At 45.6% G+C, this 22,993-nt stretch overlaps 1 protein-coding gene across 1 annotated transcript in view; it reads left to right on the forward strand.

Moving 5' to 3' along the window:
• Window positions 1-22,350, forward strand: part of ZNF12 (zinc finger protein 12) — a 31,955-nt gene extending 9,605 nt beyond the window's left edge. The window contains 4 exon segments of the mRNA XM_032326977.1: window positions 14,541-14,667; window positions 14,919-15,014; window positions 18,711-20,513; window positions 20,516-22,350. Coding sequence (XP_032182868.1) covers window positions 14,541-14,667; window positions 14,919-15,014; window positions 18,711-20,513; window positions 20,516-20,586 — 2,097 coding nt within the window. The 3' untranslated portion in view covers window positions 20,587-22,350.
• Window positions 22,351-22,993: the final 643 nt, after the last annotated feature.

Genomic DNA, 22,993 nt, shown 5'->3' on the forward strand with positions numbered 1-22,993 from the left:
ATATCACTAATTCTCTCTTCTGCCTTTTTTATCCTAGCAGCTGAAGCCTCTATTTTTTATTGCATCTCATTAATAGCTTTTTGATTTTGACTTGGTTATATTTTATTTTTCCAGAAAGGGATTCTCTCGTGTCTTCTGTGCTTTTTTCAAGCCCAGCTAGTATCTTTGTAATCGTCATTCTGCACTCTAGTTCCAACATCTTACTAATGTCCATGTTGATTGACTCACTGGCAGTCAGTATTGGCTCTTGGTTTGTTTTTGTTTTTTGTTTTTGTTTTTGTTTTGTTTTGTTTTGAGGTGAGTTTTTCCATTTTGTCATTTTGTCCAGGGAAGTATAGATGAACAAGAGAACAAAATGCTACAAGGGTAACAAATACACTAAACAAATCAGAAATGATCCAAAAACTGGGGTCAGGGTGGAGAGGGGGAGAAAAATAAAAACAATATGATCAGGCTGGTGAATAGAATACAGCCAAACACTAGAGTTTGGGTATATTTTGGTCTGCTAGAAGAAACTGCCTCCCAAAATTTTAAAGAAAGGAAAACTTAACATATATACAAAAATAAGGATAAATATAATGAAGGGATGGAATATGACTGTAAAAATGAAAATTTAAAAAGATTTTTGAAAATGAATTGATAAGTTGGTTAAGAAGAAAAAACATTTTAAAAAAGAGAGGATTGTGAACTGGCAGGAGACTAGAATAAAGCCATTCATTAGATTTATCGTATATTTTGGTCTGTTAGAAGAAACTGTATCCCGGCACCCGGGTGGCTCAGTGGGTTAAGCCTCTGCCTTCGGCTTAGGTCATGGTCTCAGGGTCCTGGTATCGAGCCCCACGTCAGGCTATCTGCTCAGCAGGGAGCCTCTAAAAAAAGAAAACCTTATGTATATATCAAAAAACAAAAGTCTAAGTACAATTAAGGGGTAGAATATCACTGTAAAAAAGAAAATTGAGAAAGATTTTTAATAAGGAATTGATAAGATACTGGTTAAAATAAGAAACAAGAAAAAATTATAAAAATAGAAACAGAGAGGGTGCCTGGGTGGCTCAGTGAATTAAGCTGCTGCCTTCGGCTCAGGTCATGATCTCAGGGTCCTGGGATCAAGTCCCGCATCGGGCTCTCTGCTCAGCAGGGAGCCTGTTTCCCCCCCTCTCTCTCCCTCTCTGCCTACCTCTCTGCCTACTTGTGATCTCTCTCTCTGTCAAATAAAATCTTTAAAAAAAAAAAAAAAAAGAAACAGAGAAATAAAGAAAATTTTAAAAATTAACTTTGAAAGACTGAGGAACCATGAGGAAAGAAGGCATGGATTCTCTGTGGTGTGTTCCCCGAGCGCTGGAGTTTTGCAGTTCTCATTGATTGGGAACTTGGTTTTGGCTGGATGTTCTTGCTGATCTTCTGCAGGAGAGGCCTATTGCAGTGATTCTCAAATGTCTTTGCCTGAGATGGAACTGCACTGCCATTGCCAGGGGCCAAATTAAGTCATCTGCTTGGGTTGCTCTTCATAACTTTTGTTCCCTGAGTGCTTTCCAAACAGCTTTGGAGGACAAGAATGAAAATGGCAGCCTCCCAGTCTCCCTCCCTGGAGGAGCGGAGAGCTTGAGCCTGGGGGGGACCCCCATCCTTATTGCACCTGCAGAGGGAAGCAGTCCATTACTCCTGTCCTCCTGGTTTCCGGCCGCACTCCATGCTTACCCAGCCAGTGACCGAGCATTTCTGTCTCTGGCACATGACCCCATTTGGAGTCTCCAATCCCAGCAGATTCCTGCAGCATGCCCCTGCACTGCTCCTCCTGGCAGAGGAAGGGGTAGGGTCACCCTAGATCTGCCACTTGTTGGGTCCCTGCTTGAAGAGTAGCAGCTAGAATGTGCTGTGGATCATGGTTTAGGGTAACCCCTAGCTCACTGAGAGCCCACTCCTCAGCTCTGACTTTTCAGATGGTTTCCCTGCTCTGATACCTGGGAGTTCACCACACTTAGTACCCCCCAGTCTCTCTGTGACCCTGAAGGTCCTGAGACCACACTGTCCCAGCCACGGTTCCACCCCCAACTTAGCCACTGGAGTGATGTCCCTCAGCAGAGCAGATGCCTAAAAGTTCCGATTTTGTGCTCCACTGTTCTGCCGCGAGCCGGCCCCTCCCCACTGCAGTCTATCTTCCCGTATACTGCCTCAGATTCACGTCTCTGCACATCCTACCTTCTAGAAAGTGGGTCACTTTTCTGTTTATAGAATTGCTACTATTCTTTTCCTCAATCTCCTGTTAAGTTTGTAAGTATTCAGTATGGTTTGACAACTATCCAGCTGAATTCCTGGGACCAGACAAAATTTAGATCTACTCCTTGCCATCTTGTTCTCCATAGCTCTATCTTCCTTCTTCCCCTTTTTCTCCCTCAATATCTTTGACTTGTTTCTTGCTATAAGACACAAGCTCAGGGTTCACTTTGTCTTCTTTTTTTTCTACATGAAAAATAACTTAAACTTGGGGCACTTGGGTGGCTCAGTGGGTTAAGCGTCTGCCTTCAGCTCAGGTCATGATCTTAGGGTCCTGGGATCGAGCCCCACATCTTGAGTTGTCATGGTCACTGCGTAACGCGCTTTCCGCACCCTCTTCTAGGTAACTGCTGCTGTTGCTGCTGAACAGCGTGAGCTCTGGATTCTTTATGGTTGATCCCTGATCTGGATGGCTTGTGTAGGCTTCATCGGTTACCTGGTCGTGGTCTGGTTCCACCTCTTCTATGGGGTGAAAGGTTGCTGGGTTTAATGTCCTTACTATTTCAAGGGTGACCCGTGGTTTTTTGCAGAGGAGCCCTTGGTATTGTGGTAGCCGAGATTTGGAAAGGAAGCGGTGCCCCTGTGTCTTCATGAGGGTGCAACTTCATGAGGGACCTTGACGTTAAATTCTTGCCCTAGGGTATGCTTGCCTTCCTCCTTAATAAGTAGGACTGTGGCTGTTAGTGCCCTGAGGCACAGTGGCCATCCTGCCATGGAGTCCTTTCTTTGACAGATATGCGACTGGCCATTGTCAGGGCCCAGCAGTCTGGGTGAGTACCCAGAGCACTATCTTTTCTTTTTTTATGTAGGGGCCTGATTTGGAGCTAGTCCAGGTGAGTTGTCTTCAGCCCATCTCGAAGAGAAGGCGAGCCTCAACTCCAGCAGGCTGCTCGGTTGGGCCTGGCCAGGGGAGAGTCTCTATTCTTCTTCTCTCGTGTGGTAATTGCTAGTACCAGAGCGGTGGTCGGTGGTGGAGAAAGGTTGATAATATATCATGGAACAGGCCAGGTTGGACTGTTCTGTCTTTACTGTGCCTCTCGGGTTCCTACATCTCTCGTACCAGCATTTGGAGGGTGCTTGTGCCTGGCCTGGGGTGCACCTGACTGCTGGTCCTAGAAAAGTGGATCCTCTGGGCCTAGGACACTGGGGAGACTGATGGTGGTGGAGTGCCTGGAACTGTATGGGATCAGGTGTAGACGGCCTTGGGGGTGCATACAGAGGGGGCAGGATCGGTTTATCCATGAGATCTCCAGCTAGGATCTTTGGAGGCTGTGGTCCTTTTGGGGCTTTTGGGGCTTTTGGGTGACATGATTTAAAACTCTGGCCTATCCCTGCCTGTTGCAAGCAGATCGCACACAGGGGGTAGGGTCTGGGCAGTTCCTAGCTGGGAGTCCATGTACGGAAACTGGTCAGGGTGTCCTGGCTCTCCTCTTACAACTTGCCACACCCAGTGAACCATTAGGACATCCAGTGTCCCTTCTGAAGGCCATCTGACATTAAAGCTCTGCCTTTCTAACTCACATTATATTTTTACTTTGCCGGGATGAAAACCCCTTCATGAAATGTTGATCATACAGTCTAGAACCATAGGTTTACTCTGCCCTGATGCCATAGTGATGTCCCCGTGTGCGGTGGCACAGAGAAAGTCAAAGGGTGGGTGTCCCTCCAGAGGAGAGACCAGTCAGATGCCCACATGTGTGCCCTCCTGGAGGAGACTTGGGTGCCTCTTAGCCATACTAAGTCCTTATAAACCCCGGACTAGTGCCCCGAAGGGCTCATCATAGATCCTATGAGGTCACCACGAAACAGGTTGGGGCCTATTCAGACTCTGTAGTCTCAAGACCGTGGAGCCACAGAATCAGTCCGCCTGACAAACCAGGTCAAACCGCACATTTACTCACCCATTTGCACCAGTTATTACAGTTCCTCCCCTCTTGGGAGGCCCTGACCTGTGGAATTCCTTTCGGAAGTTCCTTTCTGATCCCCCTTCTGAGAGGTATCTGACCTGAGGGACCTGCCCCTCTGAGAGTTCTCTGGGAGGTGATCAGTCTCCCCTTCACCCTGACGGATGGGCCTGACTGGGTGCTGGGACCCCAAGCCTTAGGGGAATCTGATGTCGGGACCAGGTTGTCACCTGCCAAGTCTCCTTGAGTCTGGTGGAAACAGAGCAGGGCCTGTCCGAGGCAACCAGGTGGGAGACTGCCAAGTTTTCGAAGGGCATACCTTCTCTGTTGTGACCCCTCGTTTTTGTCACTGCCCCACCGTTGCTCTCACACCAGTGGCAGCAATGGGCCAGTGCAGTTGGGTTTCCCAGTCAGGGAACCAAATGTTGTGGAGCCTGGACTGGATATTGGCCAAAGAACCAGGTAGCACTCGGAGACCTTGGAGATCAGAGATTTACGTAATACTGGTGGGCTCAGAGGATAGTAATCTGCCCAGGTCTGAGCCCCAAACACAAAAAAGGGGGTAGTTTATACACTTTTACTTCCGTATCTGTGGCACTGTTATGGCTGTGACCGGTGGGGCAGGGGGTGGGGACTCGGAATGGCCCTGGGGCTGGGACTAGGATCTGCTGCTGGATTGGTTGGCCACCTCAGAACACAGATTTCCCTTATCACTTTTAATGTGTAGACTTATTTTTTTTTTTAAATAAAGATCTTATTTGTTTATTTGAGAGAGCATGAGAAGGGGGGAGGTCATAGAGGGAAGCAGAATCCCTGCTGTGCAGGGCCCCTCCCCCACTTCCGATGTGGGACTCGATCCTGGAACTCCAGGTTCATGGCCTGAGCTGAAGGCAGTTGTTTAACCAGCCAAGCCACCACGTTTGCTGGGTAGACGATTTTTGAGAGCAGTGTAAGTTTATAGGAAAATTAAGTAGAGAGTGGTCAGTAGAGAGGTGCCGTCAACCCCTCCTTGTCTCTGTTCCTCCCGTTGTGAACGTCTTAGGTCCGTGTGGTTCACTGTAGTAGTGATAGGTGATTATCGGCAGCCTGTAGTTGATGTTAGAGGTCATGCCTTGTGTTGTGTGGTTCAGGCCTTGATGTCTGGATAGTGCGTGTGTCCATCATGACAGTATCCTATGGACCACATTTGCTGCCCTGAAAGTTCCCTGCCCACCTGTTCATCCCTCCCTCCCCCGGTCCCTGACCACCACCCGTCTTTGCGCTGTGTGTATAGTATAGTTTGTGTATGTATAGTTTTGTGTGTATAGTTTTGGCCTTCCCCGAATGCCCATGAACAACATGGGCCTGATCTCTGGGTTCACTTATATGTGGATTTTTTTCAATAAGTACAGACTGGCACCAAAAAGGTATTTTCCTAACATTTTCCCCCCAGCTTACTGTATTGTAACAATACAATTTATCATACACATAACACACAGAACATGTGTTAATCAACGGCATGTTGTGGGTAAGGCTTCTGGTCGGCAGGATACTGTAAGTTTGGGGGCGGTTCAGAAGTTGTATGCGCATTTTCAGCTGTGAGCGTCAGTGTCCCTAACATCAAGGGTTGTTCCCTTTTGAAACTCACCTAAAATCCTTAAATATCTGCAGTTCTGTCTAGTTTCTTAATTTGTTAGCCAGGTTTTGTGAAACCCATTTTCTTTGAGTTTCAGAAGCTTCTGAAGCTGCTTTTTTAAAGTCAGAGAAAGAACAATATGGTTTTCTCCTCTCTTTGCATGTAATCATGAACTTGGGCAAGCTACTCAGACCCATCAGGAAAGAGAGAATCAGTTTGGAGCATTCACAGTAATGCTGGTTGTAAACATGTACTTGATGTGCATTACAAACAACAAAAACTATCATTTTTCCCTTAATATGTATTTTTTCTTAATAAGGCAAAAATGCAAGTGTTAAAAAAAAGATTGCTGCAAATTGTACATTCTGTGAAATTACAGACGGCAAAACCAGAAGTTAAAATAAGATGTACATTGTTCTACTTATGCTTTAGAACTTAACTACTTCCTGTTTCCATCCCTGCTCTCTTGGTTTTGGTAATGACTTTTAACACGTGAACTGGTGGGCACTGGTCTTTATCAGGGTGGCTGCAGTCTTGGCTGGATATGTCTGACTGAAGGATGGGCACAGCTTCTGGAAGACCTGCTCGCTGTTGCTCCCCTAGCCCATCTGCTCACAGGCTGGGCCAGGGCAGTTCTGCACACCCTGGTCTGGATTGGGCAAGAACCACTTTTAGCCATACTCTGTGCCCCAGAGCACAGTGCTCAGTGCTCTGAGCCCAGCACCTTTACCCTTCCCAGGCCAGCAAAGCCTGGTCCCCAGACGTCCCCACACCTGGAGCTTAGAAGAATAACAGGGTCAGGTGACTAGGCATCTCGGAGAATCTTGCCAGTGGGATGCATCCTGCACTCTGATCGTTCCACATGAAGAAACATAGCTTTTTGGTCAACGTCTAGAGTTTGTGTTCTTCTCACATGGCCCCTGAGTATGACACAGCCTTTCCCTTCATTGCTGTCCACGCCCCTCTTTACTCCGTGTTTTGTCGGAATCCCTGGGGACTTACTCTTTTTCCTTTTTCTTTTAATTAACATATAATGTAGTATTTGCCCCAGGGGTACAGGTCTGTAGATCATCAGGCTTACACATTTCATAGCACTTACCATAGCACATACCCTCCCCAGTGTCCATAACCCAGTCACACTGTCCCTACCCCCACACTCCCCAGCAATCCTCATTTGGTTTCATGAGATTAAGAATCTCTTTTATGGTTTGTCTCCGGCCCAATCCCATCTTGTTTCACTTTTTCCTTCCCTACCCTCACAGCTCCCCACCCTGCCTCTCACATTCCTTATATCAGAGAGATCTTATGATGATTGTCTTTCTCTGATTGACTTACTTTGCTCAGCGTAATACCTAGTTCCATCCACATTGTTGCAAAATGCAAGATTTGGTTTCTTTTGATGGCTGCATAGTATTCCTCTGTGGGTGTGGGTGTGTGTGTGTGTGTGTGTGTGTGTGTATACACACACTCCACATCTTCATTATCCATCTGTTGATGGACATCTAGGCTCTTTCCATAGTTTGGCTATTGTGGACATTGCTGCTATAAACATTCGGGTGCATGTGCCCCTTCGGATCACTACGTTTGTATCCTTAGGGTAAATACCCAGTAGTGCGATTGCTGGATCATAGGGTACCTATATTTTCAACTTTCTGAGGAACATCCATATTGTTCTCCAGAGTGGTTGCACCAGCTTGCATTCCTACCAACAGTGTAAGAGGGTTCCCCTTTCTCCGAATCCTCACCAACACTTGTCATTTCCTGACTTTTTCATTTTGGCCATTCTGACTGATGTGAGGTGGTAGCTCACTGTGGTTTTGATTTGTATTTCCCTGATGCCGAGTGATGTTGAGCACTTTTTCATGTGTCTGTTGGCCATTTGGCTGTCTTCTTTGCTGAAATGTCTGTTCATGTCTTCTACCCATTTCTTGATTGGGCTTTTTGGTCTTTGGGTGTTGAGTTGGATATGTTCGTTACAGATTTTGGATACTAGCCCTTTACTTGGTATGTCATTTGCAAATATCTTCTCCCATTCTGTGGATTGTCTTTGGTTTTGTTGACTGTTTCCTTTGCTGTGCAGAAGCTTTTTATCTTGATGAAGTCCCAATAGTTCATTTTTGCCCATGCTTCCCTTGCCTTTGGCGATGTTTCTAGGAAGAAGTTGCTGCAGCTAAGGTTGAAGAGGTTGCTGCCTGTGTTTTTCTTAAGGATTTTGATGGGTTCCTTTCTCACATTGAGGTCTTTCATCCATTTTCAGTCTATTTTTGTGTGTGGTGTAAGGAAATAGTCCAGTTTCATTCTTCTGCATGTGGCTGTCCAATTTTCCCAACACTATTTCTTGAAGAGCCTGTCTTTTTTCCACTGGACATTCTTTCCTGCTTTGTCAAAGATCAGTTGACCATAGAGTTGAGGGTCCATTTCTGGGCTCTCTATTCTCTTCCATTGATCTTTGTGTCTGTTTTTGTGCCAGTACCATACTGTCTTGATGATTAAAGCTTTGTAATAGAGCTTGAAGTCTGGAATTGGTGATGCCACCAGCTGTGGTTTCCTTCAATCCTTGCTTCAATTTCCTTGCTGGTTATGGGTCTGTTCAGGTTCTCTATTTCTTCCTGGTTCAGTTTTGGTAGTTTATATGCCTCTAGGAATGCATCCAGTTCTTCCAGATTGTCAAATTTGCTGGCATATAGTTGTTCATAATATGTTCTTATATTTGTTTGCATTTCTGTGGTGTTGATTGTGATCTCTGCTCTTTCATTCATGATTTTATTAATTTGAGTCCTTTCTCTTCTTTTTGATAAGTCTGGCCAGGAGGTTTTCAATCTTATTAATTCTTTCAAAGAACCAGCTCCTACTTTCGTTGATTTCTTACACTGTTCTTTTGGTTTCTATTTCATTGATTTCTGCTCTGATCTTTGTTGTAATTTCTCTTCTCCTGCTGGGTTTAGGCTTTCTTTACTCTTCTTTCTCTAGCTCCGTTAGGTGTAGGGTTAGGTTGTATACTTGAGACCTTTCTTGTTTCTTGAGAAAGGCTTGTATTGGTATATACTTTCCTCTAGTACTGCCTTTGCTGTGTCCCAAAGATTTTGAACAGTTGCGTTTTCATTTTCATTTGTTTCCTTGAATTTTTAAAATTCTTCTTTGATTTCCTAGTTGACCCATTCACTCTTTAGTAGGATGCTCCTTAGCCTCCATTTATTTGAGTTCCCCTTTCCAACTTGCCGCTCGTGATTGAGTTCTAGTTTCAGAGCATTGTGGTCTGAAAATATGCAGGGAATGATCCCAAGATTTTGGTACCAGTTGAGACCTGATTTGTGACCCAGGATGTGATCTATTCTGGAAAATGTTCCATGTGCAGTAGAGAAGAATATATATTCTGTTGCTCTGGGATGGAATGTTCAGAATATATGTGTGATGTCCCTCTGGTCCAGTGTGTCATTTAAAGCCTTTATTTCCTTGTTGATCTTTTGCTTAGACAATCTGTCTGTTTCAGTGAGAGGGGTGTTAAAGTCTCTTACTATTATTTTATTATTGTTGATCTGTTTCTTTGATTTTGTTATTAATTGGTTTATATGATTGGCTGCTCCCATGTTCAGGGATAGATATTTAAAATTTTTAGATCTTCCTGTTGGACAGACCCTTTAAGTATGAGGAAGGAAGTGTCCTTCCTCATTTCTTAATATAGTCTTTGGCTTAAAATCTAATTTATCTGATATGAGGATTGCCACTCCAGCTTTCTTTTTAGCATGGTAAATTGTTCTCCACCCCCTCACTTTAAATATGGAAGTGTTTTTGGATTTAAAATGAGTTTCTTGTAGACAGCATATCAGTGGGTCTTAATTTTTTTTAACCATTCTGAGACCCTGTGTCTTTTGATTGGGACCTTTAGCCCATTTACATTAATTTACATTCTTTATTATTGAAAGATATGAATTTAGTGCCATTGCACGGCCTGTAAGGTGACTGTTACTGTATATTGTCTCTGTTCCCTTCTGTTCTATGTTACTTTTAGGCTCTCTCTTTGCTTAGAGGACCTCTTTCAATATTTCCTGTAGGGCTGGCTTGGTGTTTGCAAATTCATTTAATTTTTGTTTGTCTTGGGAGATTTTTATCTCTCCTTCTATTTTCAGTGACAGCCTAGCTGGTTATAGTATTCTTGGCTGCATGTTTTTTCTCATTTAGTGGTCTGCCAGGTCTGTGTGGATAGGTCTGCTGCCAATCTAATACTTCTACCATTATATGTTACAAACCTCTTGTCCTGAGCTGCTTTCAGGATTTTCTCTTTGTCACTGAGACTTTTAAGTTTTACTCTTAGATGATGGGACGTGGACCTGTTTTTATTGATTTTAAGGAGTATTCTCTGTGCCTCCTGGATTTGGATGCTTGTTCCCTTTGCCGTGTTAAGGGGAATTTTCTACTATAATTTGTTCCAATATACCTTCTTCTCCTCTCTTTTTTCTTGTGGGATCCCAATTACTCTAATATGGTTTCGTCTTACGGTATCAGTTATTTCTTGAATTCTTCCCTTGTGGTCCAGTAGTTGTTTGTCTCTCTTTTTCTCAGCTTCTTTATTCTCCATCATTTGGTCTTCTATATCACTCATTCTGTCTTCTGCCTCATTTATCCCAGAAGTAAGAGCCTCTTTTTTTTTTAAGACATTTTTGTTTATTTATTTGACAGAGACAGTGAGAGAGGGAACGCAAGTAGGGGATAAGGCAAAGGAAGAAGCAGGCCTCCCTCTGAGCAGGGAGTCTGATGCGGGGCTCGAGCCCAGGACCCCAGGATTATGACCCAAGCTAAAGGCAGACGCCTAACGACTGAGCCACCCAGGCACCCCAAGAGCCTCTGTTTTTTATTGCACCTCATTAATAGCTTTTTTAAATTTCAACTTGGTTAGATTTTAGTTCTTTTATTTCTCCAGAAAGGGATTCTCTAATATCTTCCGCGCTTTTTTCGAGCCTGGAAAGCACCTTGATAATCGTCATTCTGAACTCTAGTTCTGACATATTAATAATGTCTATATTGATTAGGTCCCTAGCAGTCGGTAGTGCCTCTTGTTCTTTTTATTGTGGAGAGTTTTTCCCACCTTGTCATTTTATCCAAATAAGAATAGATGAATGAGACAACAAAATACTAAAAGGATGGCAACAACCCCAGAAAAATATATGCCAACCAAATCAGAAAAGACCTGGAGGGAGAAGAAAGGGGTACAAAATAAAGAAATTAAAAATGAAGAACGAGGGGCGCCTGGGTGGCTCAGTGGGTTAAGCCGCTGCCTTTGGCTCGGGTCATGATCCCAGGGTCCTGGGATCGAGCCCCACGTCGGGCTCTCTGCTCAGCAGGGAGCCTGCTTCCTCCTCTCTCTCTCTGCCTGCCTCTCTGCCTACTTGTGATCTCTCTCTGCCAAATAAATAAATAAAATCTTTAAAAAAAATAATGAAGAATGAATATATATATTTTATATATATATATATTTTTTATATATATATATATATATATATATATGACTTGTGAATTGAACAGAGCCACACACTTGATTTTGGGTGTATTCTCATCTCTTAGAAGAAAGTACCTCCCAAAATTTTAAGGAAAGTCACGGTGAAGGGATGGAATATGCCGGTAAGGATGAAAATTTAAAAAGATTCTTAAAAAGGAATTGCAAAAAATGTAGTTGAAAAAAGAAAAAAAAAGAGGAAAGAGTGTGATCAGGCTGGAGACTAAAAGCCATAGGCTAGATTTAGGGTATATTTTGATCTGTTAGAAGAAATTGTATCCCAAAATTTTAAAGAAAAAAAAAAAAAAGCCCTATATGTATATAAAAAAATAAGGTTAAATACAATGAAGAGATAAAATATGACCCTCACAATGAAAATTTGAAAAGATTTCTTCAAAAGGTATTGGTAAGATAAAATAGTTAAAAACCATTAAATAGGAAAGAGGAAAAACTTTAAAAATAGAATAAGAAAAAAATAAAATTAAGAAAATTTAACTTTGAAAGACTAATGGATCATGGGAAAAAAGCCATGAATTCTATGTGTTGCTTTCCCCTAGATTTGGAGTTCCACAGTTCGTTCATTCTTTTTTTTTTTTTTTCTTTAAGATCTTTATTTATTTATTTGACAGAGATCAGAAGTAGGCAGAGAGGTAGGCAGGGTATAGGGAAGCAGTCTCCCTGCTGAGCAGAGAGCCTGATGCCGGTCTTGATTCCAGGACCCTGAGATCATGACCTGAGCTGAAGCCAGAGGCTTTAATCCACTGAGACACCCAGGCACCCACTTCTGCAATTCTTTTTTTTTTTTTTTTAAGATTTTATTTATTTATTTGACAGAGATCATAAGCAGGCAGAGTCAGGTAGAAAGAGAGGGGGAAGCAGGCTCTCTGCTAAGCAGAGAGCCCGATGCGGGGCTCGATCCCAGTACCCTGGGATCATGACCTGAGCTGAAGGCAGAAGCTTTAACCCTCTGAGCCACCCAGGTGCCCCCAGTTCCTCAATTCTTGATCGGTGAGCTTGGTCTTGGCTGGATATCCTTGCTGATCTTCTGGGGGCAGGGCCTATTGCTGTGATTCTCAAATGTCTCTGCCCGAGGCAGAATGGCACCTCCCTTGCCAGGGGCTGGGCTACATAATCTGCTCAGATTCACTCTTGGTAGCCTTTGTTCCCTGAACACTTTCCGTACCACTTTGGAGGACGGGAGCAAAGATGGTGGCCTCCCAATCTCCAGCCCCATAGTTGTCGGGTGCTCGGAGCCCCACTCCTCAGTGCATCCTCAGAGAAAAGCAGTCAGTCCCTCCCATCTCCCTGGTCTCTGGCCACACTCTGAGCTCACCTGGCCCATGACTGAGCATTTCTATCTTGAGCATTTCTATCTCCAAATGGGGTCCTTGGAGTCTCCAAACCCAGCAGATTCCTGCTGTGCACTTCTGCGCCACTCCTCTTGGAGGAAGAAGGAGGGTGTCTTCCCGATCTACCACTTGTGGGGTCCCTTCTCGAAGAGTAGTGGTCTGACTATGTGTTGGATCACAGTTTACAGTAAGCCTGACTGAGAGCTCACTGCTCAGCTCTGTTTCTGCAGCCAGCTTCCCCGCTCTGATACCTGGTAGCTCTGCCATCCTCAGACACCCCTGGTCTTTCTGCAACCCTGTGGGTCCTGAGACCACACTGTCCCCGCAAGAGCTCCAGCCCCGCTTAGCCTCTGGAGTGATGTCCCTCGGTGGTGAAGACTTCTCAAAGTTCCGATATTGTGCTCCGCTGCGCTCTCGCTTGCTGGGAGCTGACCCCTCCCCCCGCTGTCTATTTCCCCATCGCTTTGGATTCACTTTTCTGCACGTCCTGCCTCCCAGAAAGTGGTCGATTTTCTGTTCCTAGAATTGCAGTTCTTCTCTTCTATCTACTGTTGAGTTTGTAGGTGTTCAGAACTGTTTGATAACTATCAAGCTGAACTGGGACCTGATGATATTTCAGTCTCCTGCTCCTCCACCATCTTGCTTCCTCTCCCTCGAGGGCCTTTTTCTTAACACGGGGACACTTTTATAATCCTTCCTTGGTAATTGCATAAACTTGACAGCTGCATTACCTTTAGTTGCTTAAACTTTTGTCTTACTACTTTCTGTCCTTATTTGGAAAGAGTGGATAAGGGACAGGTATCAGTAATACGTAGGTGTCATTGAGAAGTGTGTATTATGTTCCAAGGACTTGGCTAAGTGCTTTTCCATGGATTAGCCCATTTGATGCTGGTATTATGTGATGTGATAGGCACCACTCTTACCTTTATTTTAGAGGTTGCGATACAGCGGGACTGTTGTAATGACTGGTGTATTTGAGTGGACAGTTGATTCAGAAGATCAATGTTTTAAAGTGTGGTTTGGGCAGTCTCTGGGTCTGTTCTGAGCTGTGTGCCCCTCTGCAGGACCTTGCTCCCGCTCTCCTGGAATGTGGGTGGGAGGAAGGGGGTTCTGAGTTCTCCAGTGGGAATTAGAGATGGCCAAAGCCCATCGTTACTGACAATTCATGTGGCAGCTCTGTCAGACCCGGGTAGGCTTACCCTGCAATAAAGCACACGATTGGGCTGTCTGTTGCTAGACTTGCTTGTGGCGTTGGCAGTTGTGGCCAGTATCGCTTCTGTAAGCTGTAGTAGGAACAGGTATGAACAGAAATAGCGGTGGAATTTCAGGCTGTTCAGTTTGGGTCTGGGACGTGTCTGGAGTTAGGAGAGAAGTTGGGGTGGCTGGTTTGGACATACTGACGTGTAGGTGGGAGGGAATTAAAGCCAGGCGATCCGGTGGGATCACAGTTGGGTGCAGACAGCAGAGTAAGGGACCAAAAACAGAGCCCCGGGCCCTCTAACTTGAGGATGACTTGGAGAACAGGGGAGCCAGCAAAGGAGATAGAAGGAGCAGTGGGAGAGGTGAGAGGAGAACCGACATTGGTAATGTTCTGGAAGCAAAAAGGAGCAAAGTTCATCCTGCATCCGTGGGAGTGCTCCTCAGTGCTGTTTTCCTCAGGGCGGCAGCTGCGTCTGCTGGTCTGTGTCCCCAGCAGCCAGGATTGTTCCTAGCTCATAGTGCAAAACGGTATTTTCTTTTTTTATGTATGCTAAATGAACTCATCCTGGCATATTTTTGCTATGTTTATTTTCTTTCCACAATAAGGAAGGTATACAATGTTCATAGATAACTTGACCAGTGAGCTTGGTAAGCTCTTGTCCTCGTCTGCCTTCACCTCATCCAGTTCCGATCCGGTGCCATTGCAGGGGCCAGTGTCATTCAGGGACGTGGCCGTGGACTTCACCCAGGAGGAGTGGCAGCAGCTGGAGCCCGAGCAGAAGACCACGTACCGGGATGTGATGCTGGAGAACTACAGCCATCTCGTTTCCGTGGGTGAGGAGAGCCCGCTTTCTTGATTGCTAAGATACATGGGATTTCCCTCAAATGTTACCGACTCTAACTTGGAGTTTGACGGGACAAACGTGAGTGGTCTGTTTTGGGCAGCAGGCAGGGCATTTTGGTCTTCACCTCCCCAGTGAAAGGTCCTCATTGTGGTGCTGGTCGTGAGGCATCACTGTCCTCGGACAACAGAGACCCAGCAGCCCAGCAGTCAGGCTCAAGTTCTCTTTCGTTTCTGTTAACAGGCTGTCACATTATCAAACCGGAAGTTATCATCAAGTTGGAGCAAGGAGAAGAGCCATGGATAGTAGAAGGAGAATTCCTACCACAGAGTTACCCAGGTGTGTTAGTGCAGGCAGTGCGGAGCCTGGTAACTTGGAAGTGTTTTTCCCGGGAATTGTTAATGGTCCCGAACGTGTAGACGTGACTACAGACAGTCACCTGTGTGCTCCAGCTCCCCGAGTCCCTCTCCCAGCGCCTTCTTCCTTCCCCCACGAGAACCTGTGTTTGCAGAACGTTGCCATGCTTGCCTCTTCCCAGAGCCCCTGCCCAGTCACTTCCTTCTTCCCCCAGCCTTGGCGTCTTGCTCGCTCCCAGGGCGTTTCCATCCCTGGGTTCTTTCTTTCTTAGGCCTTCATAAGCCTGTTGTCGAGAAGGGACTGATGTGACTCTTCGGTTCTTGCTCCCTTTTTTCTTCCTCTTTTCTGTGAAATGGCTCAGACTGGTTTCTGACCCCGGTTTCACGTCCCCCTTCTCTGAGGTCAGATTCCAAACCCTCACCTGTGCCTGAGCCGGTGTGTTCAGTTCACCTGTGGCCTGTGCTGCTCGTCCTTCCCGCAATCCGGCGCTTCTTACGTCTGGTGACAGCGGTGTCTGGTCTCCTGCCTGCCCCGGACACCCGTGTCCATCTTGTCTCTCACTCCCTGTTCTGTCCCAGTGCTTGACCAGCATCCTGTCCCATCAGGCGCTCAGTGCGTGTGGTGCATGGGAGTGAGTTCTGTTCCCTCCACCTTCCAGAAGATGCCCCCGACGGATCTGCTTCCGCCTGTGGTGTGTTCTGGCTCCTGAGTTCCTCCCAGGTCTCCTCCTGCCTCTGTCCTTAGGGCTGTTGTTGGCCTGTTTGTTTCTGCTTTACCGTCCCTGTCCTCCTGTCCAGCCTCTCCTGTGGTGGCCGTCCCGCACCCCCTTGCACCTGCACAACGAGTTCCTCGACGTTTCCAGTCGATTTTATCACTGGTCGCCCAGGAGGAGCCTTTGGTGAGCCCCTGCTGCTTCCCAAGGGGGTACGAATTCCTCCTCTTCCCTGTGCTGCCTGGAAAGTCAATGTTCTGTGCTTCCCCACAGCCCTTGGTACACTCCATGGGGTCCTCGCACCTAAGTGTCTTCTGTTAGTGTGGTTATTGTCCCTGTCACTTCACTTCAGAGGGGTCTGCTCTGTCCGATGACACGTTCTTCCCGTCCGGGCTCAGTTTTCCCAACCCCTCCTTGAAGTTTTTCCTTCTGGCTCTTACCATTATCTCCGTCTGCTCCTTCTCTCAGAGGGACTCTGCCTCATGGCCACACCTTGAAAAAAGTTAGGTTTGATCAAGTAATCTGTTATTTGGTAGGATATATATATTGTTTGTGCTTTTTTCTTTCTTTTAAGATTTTATTTATTTGTGTGAGAGAGCGCATGAGCAGTGGGGAGGGGCAGAGGGAGAAGGAGAAGCAGGCTCCCCGCTGAGCAGAGAGCCCAATGTGGGGCTCAATCCCAGGACCCTGAGATGGTGACCTGAGCCGAAGGCTGAGAGGCCTAACCACTGAGCCACCCAGGCACCCTTGAGCTTCTTTTCTTCCCCAAATCAGTGTGTAGTGTGTTCTCTCTTGCCTTGGTATGTACCATGTAGTGTGCACCCGAGTATCTGAGGAGCCAGGTAGGTGACAGAACTTTCTTGTCCATCTGTTGAGAAATAATCCGTAAGCGGTTCTGACTACGCATGGCCTGGGTCACATCCCCATTTATACCGCGGGTGCCTGAAGCATACCCACAGGATTCAGATGAAGAGCAAACCTCGGATTTTGTTCAGGGGCTCAAAGGAAACAGGGAATAGAGTCGTACTTTCTAAGAGACAGGATTTGGTTAAGAAAGGAGTATTGCATGGTGTAAGTTAGAACTCCACGTTCACGTGGACCATTGATGGTCCAGTGCATGGCTGAACCAGTGTGCTAAAGTCATTGTTGGTGGTGGGGGTGGTAATTATTTTCAGCTTTCAGGGGAAATGGAGCTGATTGAAGTGAGAAAGGATTTAAGCAGTTTTTGGTTTTGGTTTTGTTTTGAGAACACAGAGACTCCCTCCCTGAGAGGTTTTGAGTAGGTCAGGGTTGGAGGTCAGGTGAACTATATAAAGCAGTAAGAGCAGAGACTTGGGTTTGAACGTTTGCTGGGCGTTGTTGGCACCCCAGCGATCTCAGAAGCAGCCCCTGGCACCCGACATGGGACTCCGTGTCTCCCAGCTTGCTGCAAAGCAGAGTAGCGCCGAGTGCTGGTCTCTTCCTCCACACCCAGCCCCCCTCGTGTGTATCAGGTGACACACTTTGCCCAACAAAGAGCTTGGTTTTCCTGGAGCAGAAAGTATTTGTAGATCAGTATAATCCCAGTTTGGAATCATACCGTGAATCTAGGTGAGCAGTATTTTTGGTCAGATGTTTCCCGCATTTTATCTGTCCTGTCTTGGCAGTGGACTCAGGGGAGCTGTAGTTTTGGGAGGACAAGGTCAGCATAGTTTCATTTGATGTGGATGACAGCAACCACAGTCATCTGGTTCATCTAAAAACTTGTAAGATAAGTAAAAATAATGAGCAGCTTGGGAAATCTGATTTTTAAGGTTTATAAATGAAAGTGAAACCAGATGAAACTCAGGAGTGGTGAAGTCTGTTCTCAGAATGCAGTGACCGCGCTATGTCAGAGGCAAGACTCCTTTAAGGAAATCGCCAGGAGACTGAAAATGGGAAAACTAGTTGCTGTGTTACATGTGTCTTGTGCCAGATGCTGGTCTGAGCACTTCATGAGTTTATGTCACCTACAAAGACCCTAGAATGTAGGTACCATTGTCTACGCGTCACCTGGGGGTCATCGTGAGCTAAGGGCGACGTAAGGACTCCCCCAGGTCACCCAGCCAGAGCGTCTGCTGTATTGTCCAAATGGAAACAGAGTTCCGTGGTTCGACTGAGTTCAGGTTAAATCCTAACATCACATAGGGTTTATGAAATCCTGCACTTCAGAAGGGCTGGCACGCTCTGGTCTGTTTTATCCTTCATGTTGGACATGAGCTCCTGGGGCTCTCCTAACACATGACACAGAACCACCGGGAATGGGAACCCTGGCCTCACAGGTGCTCCTCCAAACAGAAGAAGGTTTGGGTGCAAGTGGATTTGACCCTGCTGTGCAGAATCTGGGCAGAATGGTTTGGAAGGATCTGGGCTGGTTAGAGTGCTGCCACAAGAATCTCAGTGAAAGGAGATGGTGCCCGAGACCGACCGTCTCTCCCGCTTGCTGTGCAGTGGCGTGCTGCAAAGTGCCGGTCCCCTCCCCTGCGCCTGATGCCTCCGGGGGGCCTGTCCACCCTTCCTCACCTGGCTCTGCTCCTTGGGGCCCTTCATTCACCCCGTCTGGTGTGAATCCGTCCATGTCTGCCTATCAGCTGCCCATCTGTTCATCCAGTGTCCCTTGTCTTCCCATCATTGCTCTGTGTTTTTACATCTTACCATCTATGCCCAGTTGGAACAAAATCTTATAAAGTAGCAAAGATCAAAGGTGCTTGTGTTTTTCCCCTTTCCTCACCTCAGAGGTGTGTCAGTGTGTGTGTGTGCGTGCGCATGCATGCTTGTATGTGTTTATTTCAAACCATAACTGTACAGGAAAGAAGTACACTGGGAAGTATTTTCATCTGTCCATGCAGCTAGCATCTATGCTAAAATAAAACGCTTGCATGTAAGCCCTCTTCCGTAACTTACATGGGAATAGATACAAAACTTTGTTTATTTCGCCTTTTTTTTAGAAGAAGTCTGGAAAGCTGATGTTCTGGGAGAGAGAGTCCAGGAAAATGAAAGCAAATATTCAAGACAAGCCGTATCCAACAACAAAACCCTGATTGAAGAGAGAGGTAATGTTCTTGGTAAGACTTCTAATGCGGAAACGAATCCCATTCCTTCAAGAAAAATGTCCTATAAATGTGACTCGTGTGAAAAGAGTTTGAAATCTATTTCAGAATATATTAGTAGTGATGGCAGCTATGCAAGAATGAAGCCTGATGAATGTAGTGCATGTGGGAAACCACTTCCCCAGATTAAACTTGAGAAAACTCATCCGGGAGATGAGTCTTACAGATTTAATCAAAATGGGGACGCTTATAGTCTAAATGAAGAAAGTATTTATCATAACATTAATATTTTGGAGAAACCCTTTGAATATATTGAATGCCAGAAAGCCTTTCAGAAGGATACAGTTTTTGTTAATCACATGGAGGAGAAGCCCTATAAGTGGAATGAATCTGAAATAGCCTTTCTGCAAATGTCCAACCTCCGCGTACACGAGAGGTCTCACATGGAGCTGAAGCCCTATGAATGCAACGCGTGCGGGAAATCCTTCTGTAAGAAGTCAAAGTTCATTATCCATCAGAGGACTCACACAGGAGAGAAACCTTATGAATGTAATCAGTGTGGGAAATCCTTCTGCCAGAAGGGAACCCTCACTGTCCATCAGCGCACACACACCGGGGAGAAGCCCTACGAATGTAACGAATGCGGGAAAACCTTCTACCAGAAGTTACACCTCATTCAGCATCAGAGAACTCACTCAGGAGAGAAGCCCTATGAATGTAGTTACTGTGGGAAATCCTTCTGCCAGAAGACACACCTCACACAACACCAGAGAACGCATTCAGGAGAGAGACCCTACGTTTGTCACGACTGTGGAAAAACCTTCTCCCAGAAGTCCGCACTTAACGACCATCAGAAAATCCACACGGGCGTGAAACTCTACAAGTGTAACGAGTGTGGAAAGTGCTTCTGCCGCAAGTCTACACTCACCACGCATCAGAGGACCCACACTGGAGAGAAGCCCTACGAATGTAACGAGTGTGGGAAATTCTTCTCGCGGTTGTCCTATCTCACTGTACACTACAGGACGCATTCGGGAGAGAAGCCCTATGAGTGTAACGAGTGTGGGAAAACCTTCTACCTGAACTCGGCCCTCATGAGACATCAGCGAGTGCACACCGGAGAGAAACCGTACGAATGTACCGAGTGTGGAAAACTCTTCTCTCAGCTGTCGTACCTCACTATACACCACAGAACTCATTCAGGAGTGAAACCCTACGAATGTAACGAGTGCGGAAAGACCTTTTACCAGAACTCAGCCCTTTGCCGACATCGGAGGATACATAAAGGAGAGAAGCCCTACGAATGTTACATATGTGGAAAGTTCTTCTCTCAGATGTCATACCTCACCATACACCATCGAATTCATTCAGGAGAGAAGCCCTATGAATGTAACGAGTGTGGGAAAACCTTCTGCCAGAATTCAGCCCTTAATAGACATCAGAGGACACACACAGGAGAGAAAGCCTATGAGTGTTACGAGTGTGGGAAGTTCTTCTCTCAGATGTCCTATCTCACCATCCACCACCGGATCCATTCGGGAGAGAAGCCCTTTGAATGTAACGAATGTGGAAAAGCCTTCTCTCGGATGTCCTACCTCACTGTTCACTACAGGACTCACTCCGGAGAGAAGCCCTACGAATGTAACGAGTGTGGGAAGAAATTCTACCACAAATCAGCCTTCAATAGCCATCAGAGGATTCACAGGAGAGGGAATGTGAATGTTCTGGATGTGGGGAGGCTTCTCTGAAGTCGGAGAACCTTTCCGTGTGGTGAGTGGGAGATGCCTGCTGACGTGCGTCAGCGCTCACACGGGTGTTGTGCTCAAGGCTTTGTGTTAGTCAGACTCGAGGCCTGAAAGTTCACAGGGTAGGAACCACAACTGTAACAAGACCACAGCACTTGTCGGATTCCAAACTCTACAGGGATCAACGTTCGTAAGCATTCAGAACGAGTATGCACTTCACCGTGGACTTAGACTGTTTTACATATCAGGGAATTCATACCAAGGGAAAAAATCTCTCCGTTTTAAAGAAGGCGGGAAACCTACTCCTTTGGAAATTATCCGTATTAAATGTTACGTTTCTGACGTAGTATCAAGCTTTTTGAAAACAAAAATACAGACGATAAAGATACTTGTGTAAATAGAAGCTGTGAAAGCGGCGACAGCGATCCAGACCGCAGCGTAGCAACCTCACACTCACACGGGAGCGGCTCCTGGGCATGTAGGGCTTAGGTTTCTGAGGGGTTTTCAGTCTCTGTGCTTGCTTTTTAGGGTGCTGCATTACAGGAAGTGTATGTTCAGTTTGAATCCTATTTGGAAAGCCACTGTATCCTTATTAGAATAATTCGGAAGACGCAGTAAGATTATCCATTTTAAGCTCCACCGTGTTCGTATCCCAATACCCTGAAACGGTCACCATGCTGACATCTGATAGTCTCAAGTACACTGCTTCTCGTACACTTGCTTGGCATTTTTAAATGTTTTTGATCGCTGTTAACGAACAGAGTCTTCTGTAAAGAAGCCAGTGTTTTTTATAACATGTTCAGCTGTATCTGAGTCAGCAGGAGTTAGAAATTCACACATACAATAGAGAAGTGCATAGATAACTTTAAGTTGTTAATGCGAGACATTTCCAGTAGTATGAAGCACCTGTAGTATTCATTGTACTCTATAATTATATTTACTTTAAATATTTAAGTACTTAAGGTATTTCCATTTGTATCAGTTTTTTCCATCTATTTTATTTGGATGCTGACATAAGTGTGGAGAACATACATACTATGTAACTTAGGAATTTTCTGTATTTTTATTTGATAGGATAGTATTTTTAAATATCGTGCTCTATTCCTTCTGAATGACCTCTTCCTATGGGTTTGTGGCAGACGATGCTGAGTGACCCTGGTCACTCCTTACTGTTCGCTAGCAGAATTTGGGGCTCCATTTCTCCTCGTGGGTTGGGGGGAGTTCCTGACTAGTTTCAACTAATAATGATAATCCCTTTCTCACTGCCAGCAATTGGTTTAGAATGGTCGAAGGACCCAGCTCTGTGCAGATAAACAGGAGATATCTGACAGGTTATTTCTGGAAAAGGTTCCCTTCAAGATTCCAGGAAAGAACCGTGCAGGGTGAAGCATCTGTTGTGGACCTTTGCCTTTGCTGCGTGTGATGCCCGGCTGTGCCCTTCAGCACAGAATTAGAGTCTAAGCGTGGCAGAGCAGAAGGACGGGGAGATTTGGGGACCCGGTCATGGCAGAGCCCTGACCCGCCCAGCCGCGCGGCTCCTCGGCCCCTGGACTGCTGCTTCGGTTGTAGATGAAATTTACTTTGGAGCCAGTTGGTTTAGGCTGCTGTGTTAGGGACAGCTGAAGACACAGAGCTGTACCTTTGTAGGAATTATGCAGTTGAGAAGGACTTGAGGTAAATCGCCAGTTTAGAAGTACGGATAGAGATTGGTCTTATTTTCTGTAAATTTTGATGTAAATAGTTTGAGCACTACAAACCAACTTCAAACAATTAAATGTGTATGTTTCCTCAAATGGTTACATCATTGACAGAAGAACCCTTAGAGCCCAATAATGATGTCAGATACGCCTTCCTTTTTACAATGCATGACATTAAATCTTGTTTAGGTTGATTTATGTTATTCACGGATCATCACTCCACTGCTGGTTCACAGTATATGGTGTGGCAGTAAGGACCTTTGCTTTCCAGTGGTCAGCCCGATAGCCTGTATGTGAACGCCAGCCCTGCACATGGAGGTGAAATGCCATATTTTTCATGTGTTGGGATCATTTGTGACACCAGTTTTTGTTGCTCAGCACATATTCTTTAGCACACTGTGCGTTTGCTACATAACTGGGATGGAAAGGCTAGTAGATAGTGTACATTGGTGTAGGAAAATATATTCATGGTATATTTGTTGAAATATCTACAAAGATTTCCCAGTTTGTCCTCATAGCTTAAATACACAGTATGCATTTTAAGTAAAATATTTAAAAAGTGGACGTGGTGTAACACATTCTTCCTCACGGAGCCATGCACTCAAGGGCCTGGTGCACAGAGCTTCCTCATAGCTTAAATACACAGTATGCATTTTAAGTAAAATATTTAAAAAGTGAACGTGGTGTAACACATTCTTCCTCATGGAGCCATGCACGCAAGGGCCTGGTGCACAGAGCT

This window comes from Mustela erminea, chromosome 20 (assembly GCF_009829155.1).
Source record: "Mustela erminea isolate mMusErm1 chromosome 20, mMusErm1.Pri, whole genome shotgun sequence".
In the NCBI taxonomy this organism is placed as follows: domain Eukaryota; kingdom Metazoa; phylum Chordata; class Mammalia; order Carnivora; family Mustelidae; genus Mustela; species Mustela erminea.